This window comes from Pseudopipra pipra, chromosome 1 (assembly GCF_036250125.1).
Source record: "Pseudopipra pipra isolate bDixPip1 chromosome 1, bDixPip1.hap1, whole genome shotgun sequence".
Classification (NCBI taxonomy): domain Eukaryota; kingdom Metazoa; phylum Chordata; class Aves; order Passeriformes; family Pipridae; genus Pseudopipra; species Pseudopipra pipra.
In genome coordinates, this window is record NC_087549.1 from 100,056,243 (window position 1) to 100,070,857 (window position 14,615).

The window sequence follows — 14,615 nt, forward strand, 5'->3', positions numbered from 1 at the left end:
GACAGAGATTAGCAACTAGTCTCCTCTCTAAACTCCAGGGATAGGTCCTTGCTTATGGGAGGTAGAATCTCTTAATCATATTAAGTGGGGGTAGTAAGAACACCTACCAACAAAGCAATAATTACAATGTTATTATCAATACTGACAAAGGAAAGACCTATCAGAATTGAATTCTTACAAAAATTTAGTATCTTAGATACTAAGATATCCTGTCCTCTAGCTGCCACATTCTTTTCAAAACAATTGTCTCCTTCTAGGAAATATATCCCTACTATGACATGTTCAGACCTAAATACTGTTACTCCATCATAAATAACAGCAAGTTTATTTCTCAAAATTCAAGCTCTTGAAAAAGACACAATACATACCATTGCTTCCTGGTTCCACAATATTTTCTGCACTGACTTCTTTTGCTGGACTTTGAACTTGTGGTTCTGATTGCATATTTTGATCAAGTAATTCAGTGCCTATTTGACCATTCTGTAACCTTTGTTTCAGCAACGACACCTAAACAAAATGTTCTTTTTGTTAAAAAAAACCCCAAGGATTCTAAACAGATCATGTGTTAATCTTCAAAACTAGAGAGAACTAAATAAAATTGGTATTAGCAAGTAGAAAATGGAAAATCTGTCTCAATTTACCATTTTTTAAAAATCAGAATTATGCTTAAAATTAACAAAAATACTATCATTATGAGTAGAGAAACAAAGACCAATTAAGCGAAACACATAAATACCTTCATAATATCTTTGTTATCAAGACATCAACATTAACAGATGTCTGAGCTAAAATTACTTTAGCAAAATTTAAGTGTAAATCAATCATATTTAACATGAGTGAGACTTTTGCAGAGGTATCCTCTACCACAAAGGTGCACCTAATTTCTAGATAATCATCAATTCTCAAGAAGCTTTACAGCTTCACAGCAATTATAATAAAACATGGATATGCATTATAGGAAATAGATAGCTAGAATGAAAAAGTAATAAAAGCACTTCGGAAGAACACTTGTTGGGTAAAGTATCTTACCTGAGTTTGCAGCACACTAATAAGTTGATCCTTTTCTTCTAAGGAAGCATCAAACTCCTCTTGAAGATGTTTCTTTGCTTGTTGATCCATCTGGAGCTCCTGTGAATAAACACATCTCAAATGAAAACTGAAATGTGAATTCAAAGACTGATCAAAATATTATGAAATAATATTTAAAATATCTCTTCATAGTTGTGACCCCAAAATACAACCATACAGTGGACATTTCTTTTATTATACGACATTCCACACAGTATAATAAGAACATCCCATTATAATACCAGCATTAAAACAGCAAGAGTCCAGATTTGATGCAAAATTATAAAGGATTCTTTCTTTCTTCCTAGAAGTAAGTTTGTATAGGGATCATTTCAAGCCTGCTCCTGAAAAACTGTTTTCCATGTACACATTTCTCCTGGAAATTGAAGTCCGCACTTCAGTATATTCTTCATTCAGCCTCCAGACTAAGCCAACATAAACAGCAGAAATGTAAAATTCATTATGCTCATTAAACATGCCACCATTCTAATAGGACAAATGCCACGTGTAAGAGAAAAAAGCTGGCCTTTTTATTCCACGAATGTGTCTCCAATGACAAAACAGAGAATGCCAAATAATTTAACTATGTGGCTTTACTTGATACTTATGTGCAATTATTTGGCTGAACACCCTTAGAAACCTATAAATGTTGCCTAAATGCATTAGTAGGATCTACGTAGTCTTAAAACATACTTCCTGAGGGAGGTCTCTTCTATTTAATTCCTATACTTCTAAAGTTTAAATATTAAAATTTCTTTAAATAATTATCATTCTAATAGTAAACAAATGCACTTAAATTAATTCACATCTAACTGCTTATTGAGAGAACCAGGACCACACATATTTCATGCATGCACTGTAAATACTTTCTGAAACTTGTATTTTAAGTTCTTTTATTTATATATTTACTTCATCCATATATATCTTCCCAGTGATTTACCCCAAGAAAAGAATCCTTCTATGACCGTTATTCTGCAAAGATCACTTGCATATAAGCAATCCCCACCCATAAACTTGAGTTCCATTAGCCAGGCAAGGACAGAGGATAACAGAAAGAAAGGATGAAAAAGCAAACGAGACAAAACACAGGGCACCAGATGCTTCTATGCTGCTTTACTCCAGTTCTAAATCTTGCTTTTACTCTTGCTGCCTATCCCTTACCTCCAACAGAGTCCCCTGCCACAGCTGACTCTGATACCAGCTCTGAGAACCACAGCTGTGTTAGTTGAGCCTGCTCAGTCATGCACAGGCAGGACAGTGATGGAAAGTGTCACTGCAAAAATTCCTCTCTTCCTATATCCACTGTATCCACTTCTTAACGCTGCATTGCCTCAGGTTCTCAGCAACTACTAATCACCTTCTGACCTTTAGAAGTGATTCCTTCCAAACGAAGCAAAGCAAGTCAGTGTGAGAAAAAGTGCCAACGAGATTTACTGAAATCAACACAGAAATGGCCCTTTTTAGATCCCAAAGTCGCTTCTGATCCTTTTCTGAGAAGGAGAACACTGAAGACTGCTTGAAGACTGTTTCTGAGGAATTACTCCTAACAGGAGAAAACTAAGGTAAGCAAAAGACACATTGATGTCTAGGGACTATTTCACACTGTCAACTTGGCCTCAAAGGAGATAATTTATTCTTACCTGGCCCTCTTAGAAGAAACTTGTCTGATTCAACATATTTATGGGGAAATTTGATTGTATGATGAAGAAAAGGATTTTCAAAATCAATTTCTGGTAATCAATTATTACATCAATGAATGAACTACTTTTTACCATTTTGGCTTGCACAGTGGAAACTAACCATTTTATTTGTAATTTTTCTTTTGTGTTTGTTTTACCTAATGCTGCAACACTTAGGCTTCCAAAAGACTAAAAAAACACATTTTGAAGTTTATCAATTAATGAAAAAGAATCTCAGCGTTAGATTTGAAGGACTCTTTAAATCTACCAGATTTGTAAGAGTGAAATTAAATTTTACACCAAATATATATATATATAAATGTATATATATAAATCAGAAATATATGTATAACTTATCTACATATATGAATCACAAAGACTACGACAGAAGTGAAAAATAAAAATGCACATGTCCAACCTTTTGTCATAAACAAAAGGTTTAACTCCGGTATACATCTGCCTTCCTGACTTTATCAAGTAGCATTAAGCTGAAAAACTAATCCTACAGGAGCACACGGATATGGACTTAACATAGAATGAGCTTCTTTCATTTGATCTTGTAGCAATCCGGAAAAGAAACAACATTAGCAAGCTCTCCATCATCTTCCAACAGTCCTGGCTCTCTGGGAAGGTCCCAAATGATTGGAGGTTGGCGAATGTCACCCCAATCCACAAAAAAGGCTGCAAGCAGGACCCTGGCAACTACAGGCCTGTCAGCCTGACCTCGGTGCCTGGCAGGGTTATGGAGCAGATCATCCTGAGTGCAATCACACAGCACCTTCAGGATGGACAAGGGATTAGACCCAGCCAGCATGGGTTTAGGAGGGGCAGGTCCTGTCTGACCAACCTGATCTCTTTTTACGATCAGGTGACCCACCTGGTGGATGAGGGGAAGGCTGTGGATGTGGTCTATCTAGACTTCAGCAAGGCCTTTGACACTGTCTCCCATAATATACTCCTGGAAAAGCTGGTAGACCATGGCTTGGACAAGTGTACCCTCTCCTGGATTAGGAGCTGGCTGGAGGGTCGGGCCCAGAGAGTGCTGGTGAATGGAGCTGCATCCAGCTGGCGGCCGGTCACTAGTGGTGTTCCCCAGGGATCAGTGTTGGGCCCAGTCCTGTTTAACATCTTTATTGATGATTTAGATGAGGGGATTGAGTGTATCATCAGCAAATTTGCTGATGACACTAAATTGGGAGGGAGTGTCGACCTGCTGGAAGGCAGGAGGGCTCTGCAGAGGGATCTGGATAGACTTGAGAGATGGGCTGATTCCAATGGGATGAAGTTCAATAAAGCCAAGTGCCGGGTCCTGCACTTTGGCCACAACAACCCCATGCAGCGCTACAGGCTGGGCACAGAGTGGCTGGAAAGCAGCCAGGCAGAAAGGGACCTGGGGGTACTAATTGACAGGAAGCTCAACATCAGCCAACAGTGTGCCCAGGTGGCCAAGAAGGCCAATGGGATCTTGTCCTGTATCAAAAATAGCGTGGCCAGCAGGAGCAGGGAAGTGATCCTTCCCCTGTACTCTGCGTTGGTGAGGCCACACCTTGAGTATTGTGTTCAGCTCTGGGCCCCTCAGTTCAGAAAGGATATTGAGGTGCTGGAGCGGGTCCAGAGAAGAGCAACAAGGTTGGTGAAGGGACTGGAGCATAAGTCCTATGGGGAGAGGCTGAGGGAGCTGGGGTTGTTTAGCCTGGAGAAGAGGAGGCTCAGAGGTGACCTCATCACCGTCTATAACTACCTAAAGGGAAGTTCTAGCCAGGTGGGGGTTGGTCTCTTCTCTCAGGCACTCAGCAATAGGACAAGGGGACACGGGCTTAAGCTCCGCCAGGGGAAATTTAAGTTGGATATCAGGAGAAAATTCTTTACAGAGAGAGTGATCAGGCATTGGAATGGGCTGCCCAGAGAGGTGGTGGATTCACCATACCTGGAGATTTTTAAACGCAGATTGGACATGGCACTGAGTGCCATGATCTAGTAAATGGACTGGATTTGGACCAAGGGTTGGACTCGATGATCTCGGAGGTCTTTTCCAACCCAATCGATTCTATGATTCTATGATTCTAAGCCACTTCTGTCAGTAATGCTGTGGTTTTTTCCCTCCTATGGGCTGATAGTTAAGCTTAGGACATGGTAACAGCCCAGGAACAGGCTCCAGCTCAGACGAGCACACTACACCCAGCACTCTGGCCCACTGTTCTCAGCTGCTGAGGCAGAAGCAGCACAGATCTGAATCAAAATGCCACCCTGGTGGCACACAAAGTTCACAGCCTGCTTACCTGAATTACTCACCGCATTGCTGAAGACTGCCTGACAATTTGCCAGTGACCTCCTCTGAAATGACTGGCTGCCTAACCAGTCACACAGGGACAGTTCCCTGTGGGTGAGCATGAGGCACAAGTACACACACAGTCAGATGCTCGCAGTCACCATCCCTCACCCCAAGGGAACAAGTCCTGGTCCCTGTCTGGGGGCAAGACACCCAACTGTCTGGAGTGAGTCTGCCTTCAGGCAAAGGTGAGACCTCACCACAGCCTAATGGCTCCTGCAACCTCCAGGCCAGTGCTGCTGCTCACCATGGCACAGGCCAAGAGCAGGACTGCACTCACAGACAAAGCCTGTGGCTTTGGGCAAACTGGTACCCAGATCTCCAGCAAGGTAAGAGTGTGGACAGAGAAGTCCATGCCCATCTCCAAACCTGATGCTGCACTTGCTCTTGCAGCAATAAAATGGCTTCAGTTTCCCATTGTGCTTCACCAGGGTCTGACAACATAGCTTTTGTGAACTTGCCCTTTTAAGTTGTTCCGCCTGATCATCTGTACATTTTTTTAAATAAGTCCAACGTGTTTATTATCAATACCAAATATATTAGAGCTTCTCCTTTTAATTTCACTATAACCTAAAGAGACAGTAACATAACCTACCTGATTTTATGACTGAAATCAAACTATACTAAAATCCAAAAACCAATATAAATATTATAAATGAGATAAAGATGAACATTTTTAAAAATTTTATCCCCCCCCCATTTTTTTTATAGTTACTGACATTTTTATTAAAATGTGCCTACTACTTGTATTTACCTAACATTAGAATTTGTCGATAATAGAAGAGCAACAAATGGCACAGGAATACCTATGGCTGGGCCCAACAATACTGCAAGAACCACACGCACTTTACATATTTCACAATGAACAAAAAAGTAGAGTTCAGTTGGTATGATGCACTGCTCTGTCTTAAGAGTACAGTATCAAGCTGATGAATGAAAAACAAGGCAGAGGAGTAAACCCATATGAAAAAAAGCAAGTAAGCAGTAAAAAAAAGTGCTCTGTAATAGGAAATATTTTGTAAAGTGAACAAAAAAATCAAAAGCTAGGCAGAAAAAGATCCTATGTAGGTGTGCTATAAAGTAAACACGCAATCAGTAAAGGAAATTACTACCTCTCTCAGTTCTCCAATTCTGCGAAGTGCTTTATCCTGACTTTGACTCAGAATGCTCTTAAGAAAAAGGGAGAATAAAGATCAGGTGTATTAAATGTAACTTATAAAACATAAATATATAAATAAATTCACAGAATTGTACTTCAGCAGAAGATGTAATGATTTGTATTTCTCTTTCAAGTCATGCTTGATGTGTAAGTATTATCATAAATTGCCAACTGTGGGTTGGCAATCTATCACCTGAACTCAGCTGATGCAAAAAAAAAAAAAGACTGGAGTACAATAGCTTCACAGTTATTTTGATAAATCAGTATTAACTTGGTTTCCTTAGAAATCCCAGATAATAGAATCTTTTGTTACATGCAGATATACAATGCACTGAAAATTAAATCTGTATTTGCACTACACATTTTAAGATTCAAAAAAGCATTCAGGCAAGAGAAGATGAAAAGTAATTCTTACCTGTAGCTTCTTCTTTTCCCGCTGGATAACTTGATAAGCAGACACTAGCTAAAATACAGAAATTGGGTATAATGATGATAATGCATTCATTAATAGCTACTGAAATAATTTCCTTAGTTGTACCACTGTGTGCATTTTGAAACTCTTCACTTCACTTGAGAACACTCTGTTGACAGAAGTGTACTTAAATTTTCTCAGTGTTTCCTTTCTCTATCTATAAAATATCTCCAATGTTTTAAAAAAGAGGTCTACATCACAAAACAGTGATGTTACTCAGCATTCATGCACAGTTTTCCCTTTGCTGAGAAGACGTACCATGCTTCAATACAGGGGATCAAAACCCAACAGTATCAGAAAGTTACATCCCAGACAGCTACCCCACAGGGATGTCCATTTGAAAGAGTGCATGTCCCAGGGAGCTTAAGTAAAAGTAATTTTACAAAGAGTATGAATTAAAAAATACATTTACAAATTTCGCAAAAAAGGATCTGTGTAATGTTCTCATCCCATGTGCTTTGCATATACCCAGCATACAGATAGACTAAAAGTGGACAATATTTCTCATTGTAAGCTGACAAAGGATTTAACAAGTAACTGCACAATTTAGTTTAATTCAAAATTTAATTACAATTGCCAAAGCTGAAGTAGCTTAATGGCACTTGGAACTAGAATATTCTGTTCTCAAATTGATGAAAAACTAAAGGAAAACACATCCAAAACACTCAAACTAGAAATCAATAGGTCAAAATATAACTTCAAATTCTTATATAAAATAAGATTTTTTCAAAATTACTTTTAATTTCAAAGTCATATTTATTTTGCACTTAAAAAGAAAACTAAAACTGCTATGGATGGTTTCCCTCACCATATTTTTGAGATGCTAACTCTGTATTCTACTTTAAGAGAGAAAAAATATTTATGTTTTAATTACTCATTATATATTGAAACTACTGTCATCCAAGCTCCAGCAAAGCAATACTTTCCAACTGAACTAAAGAAACAGAAAAAATCACCAAGCCTTTTTGATACAGAAAATTAACACTTACTAAACAGACTACGCGAATAAAAAAAAAAAAAAAAAACACACAGAAAACCAAAACCCCAAACACCAAAACAAACCCACAAATTGAAGAATTTTCACTTTAGCAATACTGTTTTACATAAACTTTAAAAAAATACCTACTATACCAGCTGGAAGAGAACCAAAAATTAATGGGAAACAACTGTTTTTTCAGGCATATGCTGAATACTGCAATTGCTGTATACATATTTTAGATTCCAGGGATTTTGACACTAGTAGACAAAAGTCTGCACAGCAATTTTTGTATTTTAGGGCAGCAAACATTAAAAGAACTGTAAAAAACCAGTGCAAACATCCAGTTTTAAATACAGCACACACTTCAAAAAACAACAAACAAAAAAAGCCAACACAAACAAAAAAAAACCCAATCCCAGACAGTTTTACTTTCCCAATAATTCGGGAAATGAGTAGAAAAACTATTGATATCATTGGTGTTCACTAAAATAGCAGAAGAAACGGTCCTTGAATTAATTCCTTACAGGGAATATCTGGAAATTATGGAGAACAGAACTTATTTCTTTAAAACAAAATGCTTGCCTATTGTATGCGCATAGAATATACATTATGCACTTCAAGAAAAAGTTTCAGAACAAAAGTAAATTTGCTGTCATGTGAGTACAAATCATGCTCAGCTCTGTCCTGAACTCCATCCCCTCCTACAGGCTTTCCACTGAAACCTTAATAGGCCTACTTTCTGTGAGTAACCACTAATAAACCTCTACTGCTGACATGAGGAAATTATTTATAAACAAGAGAAGAAAAGGATTTCCATGTTTTATCACTGGAAAAACATTTGATCTCTCTAGACGTCAATTTGAATTATAATTTAACTTCCATGTTAGGTTTAAGTTGAAACATTTGCTCCAAACAGGAAAACAAAAAGATTATCCACTACTGCAATCTCTGTAAGCCTCATCTTTTTCCCCTCTCTACCCAGCTAAACCAGTCACTACATTGCCTACCTCTGAGTATTTTACCCTATAGTTGCCCAAAGTGCGCTCCATTCTGCGCAGTCGCTGCAGCAACTGCTCTTTGCTGAGGCTGTCCATATTGCCAGGAGGCTCTTCTGTTTCACTTTCAATGTCAGAAGGTGAGTCAAATGTGGGACTGAGGGCATCCAAGTCCAGTCGATTCAGCGAGTCTCTTGAAGAACTTCGTACCAGGGACTCTTTAGAAGAAGAGCGGAATAGGGTCTCTTTCACCGGGCTTCGAAACAAAGATTCCATGGAGGAAACTCGAAGCTGAAGCCTCTGGGTGAAAGACTGAGTGTCACTTAGCTGCAAAAATCCAAAGCAAGTCATTATTTCTGCACTGCTTTAAGGCAGACAGACACACTAAAGCCCAGGAAAGAGAGACCTGATCTGGGCAACAAAATGACTGTTGCCTAACACATGCATGACACCAAATACACTGTTCTAGACCAAAAGATTCTGTGCTATGGTACTATATACTGATGGTGCTACAGAAGTGATTCGAAGCATTACTGCACAATGTTGTCCCTACGATAAAATGTTGGGATGCATGTACCAGGAGCCACGGCTAACTCAATTTCATCAAGCTAAAGTTTTTCCCAAGACATATTAAATGACTTACACTTTTACCACTAGTGACAATACTTTTAAGCCTATCAGTTCTTTTCCTTCAGGTAGAAATTAGCTTTCCAGTCATGCAATATGCCCTGTACTCTTGAAAGTGAGGTTAATGCTCTGTATCCCATGATGGCTGTGCAACAAGATGCATCTCAATGCAGGCAGTCTGCTAACCTACCCTTACAAAAAAAACAAACAAACCTCCGCACATCAGTGACACCACTTAATACCAGCTAATGGGATTACACATAAACAAAATACCCTAGTATCCTGACAGGCAAGGACTTATTGTCCCTACTCCAGCATGAAGATACATACTGGACACTTAAACCAAAGTAACACAAAGACAACACAGCAGGAAAGGAGGAAACAACCCCCCCATATCCTCCACATACCTGTGGGGAGGCTGGTTCACTTCCATTATTTTCTGTGGATCCGGGAAGTGGTTGTTTAGTTAAGTTCTACAGTAGGAAAAACAACCATTAGAAGGAATAGACACTACAAGGACTGTAATTCACTGATTCCTAGAAATATCTGTACTTTTACCTTGTCTGTGTTTTTAGTACTTTCTTTACAATGTTTATTAAGAGGTCTTCATGCAAACAAGCTAGTTTGTTAAATTCAGAACAGATTGCTGCAATATACAGAACTACAAAGCAGCTATGTGTGCATGGATTAGTACAAGACATCTGCAAATGGTGATATCTCCAATTAAGTTACTCAGAGTGATTATTTATATAACATTTATGCGCAAATCAAAGAAACACCAAAAAGCCAAAATGACAGCAGGAAAAATCTAATTGATGACTAGTGTTTACAGCCAACATGAGTAAGAGTTGGCTGTAACACCGTCTTTCTCAGTTTAACTGCACTGGGGGGGTGGAAACTACCTGGAAAAAGAGTGCTGGTAACAAGCTGTTTTAAACTCCGAACAAGCAGAGGAAGAAAATTAAACTTTCAGAAAAAACATTTGGCAAAAAACTTCATGTGTACATTCCTCTGCACTGCCAAAGAAAGAAAAACAAAACACACACACACATAAAAAACCCCACCCAAACCAACAAAACCAACACAGCAGAAAACAATTTGTTTGTTTGTTGGGGGTTTTTTTGGTGGTTTTTTTTTTTTACATTCTGTTCCTAGTCTGTCTATCCTGCTTTTCCTATGTCCTACGTTCAGGTGTTTTCTAACCAACTCCCAGTGACTGGAAGCTGGATAACGCCACAGTTTTCAAGAAGGATGACACTGGAAACTACAGGTCTATTAGTCTCACTTCAGTGACCGGTAAAATTATGGAGAAAATTTTTCTGGGAGTTATTGAAAAACACCTGAAAGATACCACAGTCATTGGTGACAGTCAGTACAGCTCCACAAGGGGAAACTCCTGCTTGTCAAATATGATTTCTCCTTATGACAAGATTATCCATAGAGCTGACCAAGGAAAGCCATTTGTTATAAACTTTTTAGATTTCAGTAAAGCTTTGGATACTGTCTCTTACAGTATCCTTCTGGACAAAATGTCCAGCACACAGCACGCAATGGTTGAGCAATTGGCTCATGGGTCAGGCACAAAGAGTTATGGGGTAACTCCACAAAGAGTAAACGGGGTAACATCAGACTGGTGATCTGTCACTAGTGGGGTTCCACAGGGATCCATCTTAGGCCCAGTTCTCTTCAACAGCTTCATGAATTACTTGGATGCAGGACTCAAAGGTACACTAAGTAAGTTTGATGATGACTCTAAATTGGGAGGAGCTCTCGACTCCCCTGAAGGTAGGGAGGCCCTGCAGAGAGACCTCAACAAATGAGAGGACTGGGCAATCACCAACCATATGAAGTTCAACAAAGGAAAATGCTGGATTCTGCACCTAGGATGGGGCAACACTGGATGTTTGTACAGACTGGGGAAAAAGAGGTTGGAGAGCAGTGCACAGAAAGGGAACTGGAGATCCTCGTCAACAGAAAGTTGAATATGAGTCAGCAGTGCCCTGGCAGCCAGGAGGGCCAATCGTGTCCGGGGGGGCATCAGGCACAGCATCGACAGCCGGTCAAGGGAGGGGACTGTCCCGCTCTGCTCTGCACTGGTGTGGCCTCGCCTTGAATATTGTGTGCAGTTTTGGGCACTGCAATAGAGGAAAGATACTAAGCTGTTAGAGAGTGTCCAAAGAAGGGCAATGAAGATGGTGAAGGGCCTTGAGGGTACTTGGTCTGTTCAGCTTGGAGGAGACTGAGGAAATACCTCATTGCAGTCTACAACTTCCTAAGGGGGGGAAGTGGAGGGGCAGGAACTGATCTCTTCTCCGTGGTGACCAGTGACAGGATCCAAAAGAATGGCATGAAGCTCTGTCAGAGGAAGTTTATGCTGCATATTATAAAAGGTTCTTCACCCAGAGGGTCGTTGGGCACGAGAACAGGCTCCCCAGGGCAGTGGTCACAGTACCAAGCCTGACAGAGTTCAAGAAGTGTTTGGACAACACTCTCAGGTACATGGTGTGATTCTTGGGGCTGTCCTGTGCAGGACCAGGAGTTAGACTTTGGTGATTCTTGTGGGTCCCTTCCAACTCAGGATATTCTATCACTCTAACCTATACAAATCCAGACAGTTTTTAAACCCAGTCCAACTGAATTAGCGACACATGCTAGAAACCATCTTGGACATGAATTGTCCAAGAGAAGCAAAGCACTGAGGCATATCAAACAAAATATGGGTAAATTCACTTAAAAGCAGTGTAATTTAATTTTAAATCCAGCTGTACCCTGAAAGTTACATGCAAACTGAAAAATTTAAGGTGTACATATAACTGAAATTTGAATCATAATCCCCCTTGTATGCATCTGCCCCATAATCACATTCACAGCTTCTACTCTGGATACGCAGATAAGCATACCTAAATATTAACAAGGCAGAGGAATGATACAGTGTAAAAGGGCTTTAAAAAGGTCTTAAGGAAGTACAAAAATACCACAGAATGAAGAGAAATTCAGATAGTTAAGGAAAACAGGGTACTGAGCAGTCACCCAGATGCAGACAAAATTAAATGAGTAATAACCAGACATACAAGAAATCTGAATTTGGAAATTGTGCTTCACCTGGTTTGAACAAAATCTGCATTCTGCTTCAGAACACTATCCTGTGGTGGTGGATTTATTCCTAGTGGATTAACAGCTCTTACTGTGTTTTAATCTACAGCACTTCCACATTTTATTCTCAGTTCCCTTACCTGTTCTTTTTCGTTTCCTAACTGGAAAGTTAATAATAAGGTAATCCAAATAAAAAATCTTCTGTTCTACAATTTACAAAGCATCTACCATGCTAGTACAGGCCTGACAACAGAGGAAGACAAATACTTTACCAAGAATTACGAACTAACTGTATATACTTCTTTCAAAAATCATATATTCTGATATACATAAAAGAGAATTATAGAAAACTATGAAGGGTTTGTACATGTAATTCATAAGAATAATTTAATATTTAACATCAATATTAAAACACAAGATTAAGTAGATTTATTAAATTTAATAAGGTTTTTATTAATATAGAACCCATGGATGCTGTTCCTTTCTTTGAAGATGCTTAAAAATCTGCCATTTAAGGATTTACAAAGATCCTCAAAAATGTAATTTCAAAACTAAACTAATGCCGCCACTTTTAAAATTCTCCTACTTTTTATGCTGGCGTCTTTGTACTCAATCTGTGTGAACAAAAGTAGAAACTACATCTGGGGGTTAGACTTTCCACTGGCATAAATAATAAAAGGGATACACTGGTAATCTTTTGTATAAAAATTGGACCACCATAGGTATGTAGCTGCTACAAGACTACATCACTGTGCAATGGGTTGTATTCAGGTGTCCACACACTGAAAGTAACTATGAATGGAAGTTGCTATATGTAAGTATTGATTCAAGAGGCTTTCAAGAGCTTAAATGCCCTAGCCTTTCATAAGTCTTATGAGAGCTTTCAGCAAAACCAGAATCACAGAGCACGAGCAGGCATTTTAAACATCTTAAACCCAGTTGTTACATCAAGGTTTTTGGAAACCAAGGGAAGTGTCTCCTCCACAAACTCATAGAACATACACATCCATATACTTACAATCTCTAATAAAAAGGTTTCTTTTTATTATGAAGATGTATAAATCATAATTCAGTTTTAACTGGAGCACATTAGGGTGTTTTAGTGACATTTACACCTCCTTACTTCCCTATTTCTGAAACGCAAACTAATTCATCTTACTTATTTCTCAAAGGTATAAGTAGATTAGTAAGCCTGAAAAGTGAAAGCTTAAATGTTTTAATTTAAAAAAATTTTACTGTTTTCCCTCCTTCTCAGGTATTCCAAAACTTAGTAAATTATGGAGGGAGAAAGGAAAGAAAGTTTAGTAGACATTTTTTCCCCTCATTTCCCTTTCATTTTTCTTTTAAAAACCACATTGTGTCCAAGAATATTTTGAACAAAATGCAACAAAACCTATGTAGCTTAGTTAGTAACGAGTTTATACAACTTCATCTACGCCAAAAAAATCCACAATTACAGTCACTTCTCTATGACATTCACTCTCTTAGATCACATATCAGTTGCATACGCACAGTTTGATTTAGCAGAATTAATATGCATTTGTGTGTGTTGATGAAACTTTCCCTCTCCTGCATCTTTAGTTTATCTAGGTTTCCCAAACATACATAATGTAGGGTGCTTTTTAATATAATTGTTTTTATAATCAGACATCCCATTCTCTATTCTCATTGTTTTCTCCCCCTCCCAATTCCTACTGTGAGAGTACTGCTCTAGAGTTTTCAGAAAGCTCAGAGAAAAAAATCAGTTTTATAGGTAACACATTATTAATACACACTGGTACACATTAACAATAACTTGTACATTATAACTATTTGTTATGTATGCATCATGGCTAGGCTTCGCGAACGAAGATTTGGGAAGGCTCTATCCACATCTGATACAGGCACGCTGGTGGCTTATGAGGCCAATACGTGACAGACATATCCAATTGCAAAAGGCACAGCAGAAAGATTCCTTAGATGGTGTATTCTGCAATACACGGTTCTTTCTGCGTTGCCTTTTTTCCTCGAGGGTGATCCTGCGTGTGTTCTCAAAGGAGACAGCTGCGTTATAGATGGTGTGTCTCCAGGCCTCCCGATTTGAGGCCAGAGTGGACCAGTTATGGTGATCATATTGATCACCATAACTGGTCCACTTATGTATGCAGTCTTGTATATAAATATGCAAGCCAGTAAATATGCCACTGAAGTACATACTAAAAGATCATATAAAGA

General features: G+C 38.8%; 1 protein-coding gene across 17 annotated transcripts in view; it reads right to left on the bottom strand.

Moving 5' to 3' along the window:
- The window catches only part of GOLGA4 (golgin A4), a 74,040-nt gene that overhangs the window by 41,584 nt on the left and 17,841 nt on the right, over window positions 1-14,615 (bottom strand). For 12 of the 17 annotated variants that reach the window (XR_010433492.1, XM_064667665.1, XM_064667651.1 and 9 more), the window contains 6 exons: window positions 9,716-9,781; window positions 8,694-9,008; window positions 6,651-6,698; window positions 6,189-6,245; window positions 1,030-1,128; window positions 369-507 (listed from right to left, as the gene is read on the bottom strand). Coding sequence is in view for 16 of the 17 variants with exons in the window: in XM_064667665.1 (XP_064523735.1) it covers window positions 369-507; window positions 1,030-1,128; window positions 6,189-6,245; window positions 6,651-6,698; window positions 8,694-9,008; window positions 9,716-9,781 (724 nt within the window). In the remaining variant the exon portion in view is untranslated. The remainder of the gene's footprint in view (window positions 1-368; window positions 508-1,029; window positions 1,129-6,188; window positions 6,246-6,650; window positions 6,699-8,693; window positions 9,009-9,715; window positions 9,782-14,615) is intronic. The other 5 variants (XM_064667673.1, XM_064667626.1, XM_064667635.1 and 2 more) reach the window with 4 other exon arrangements.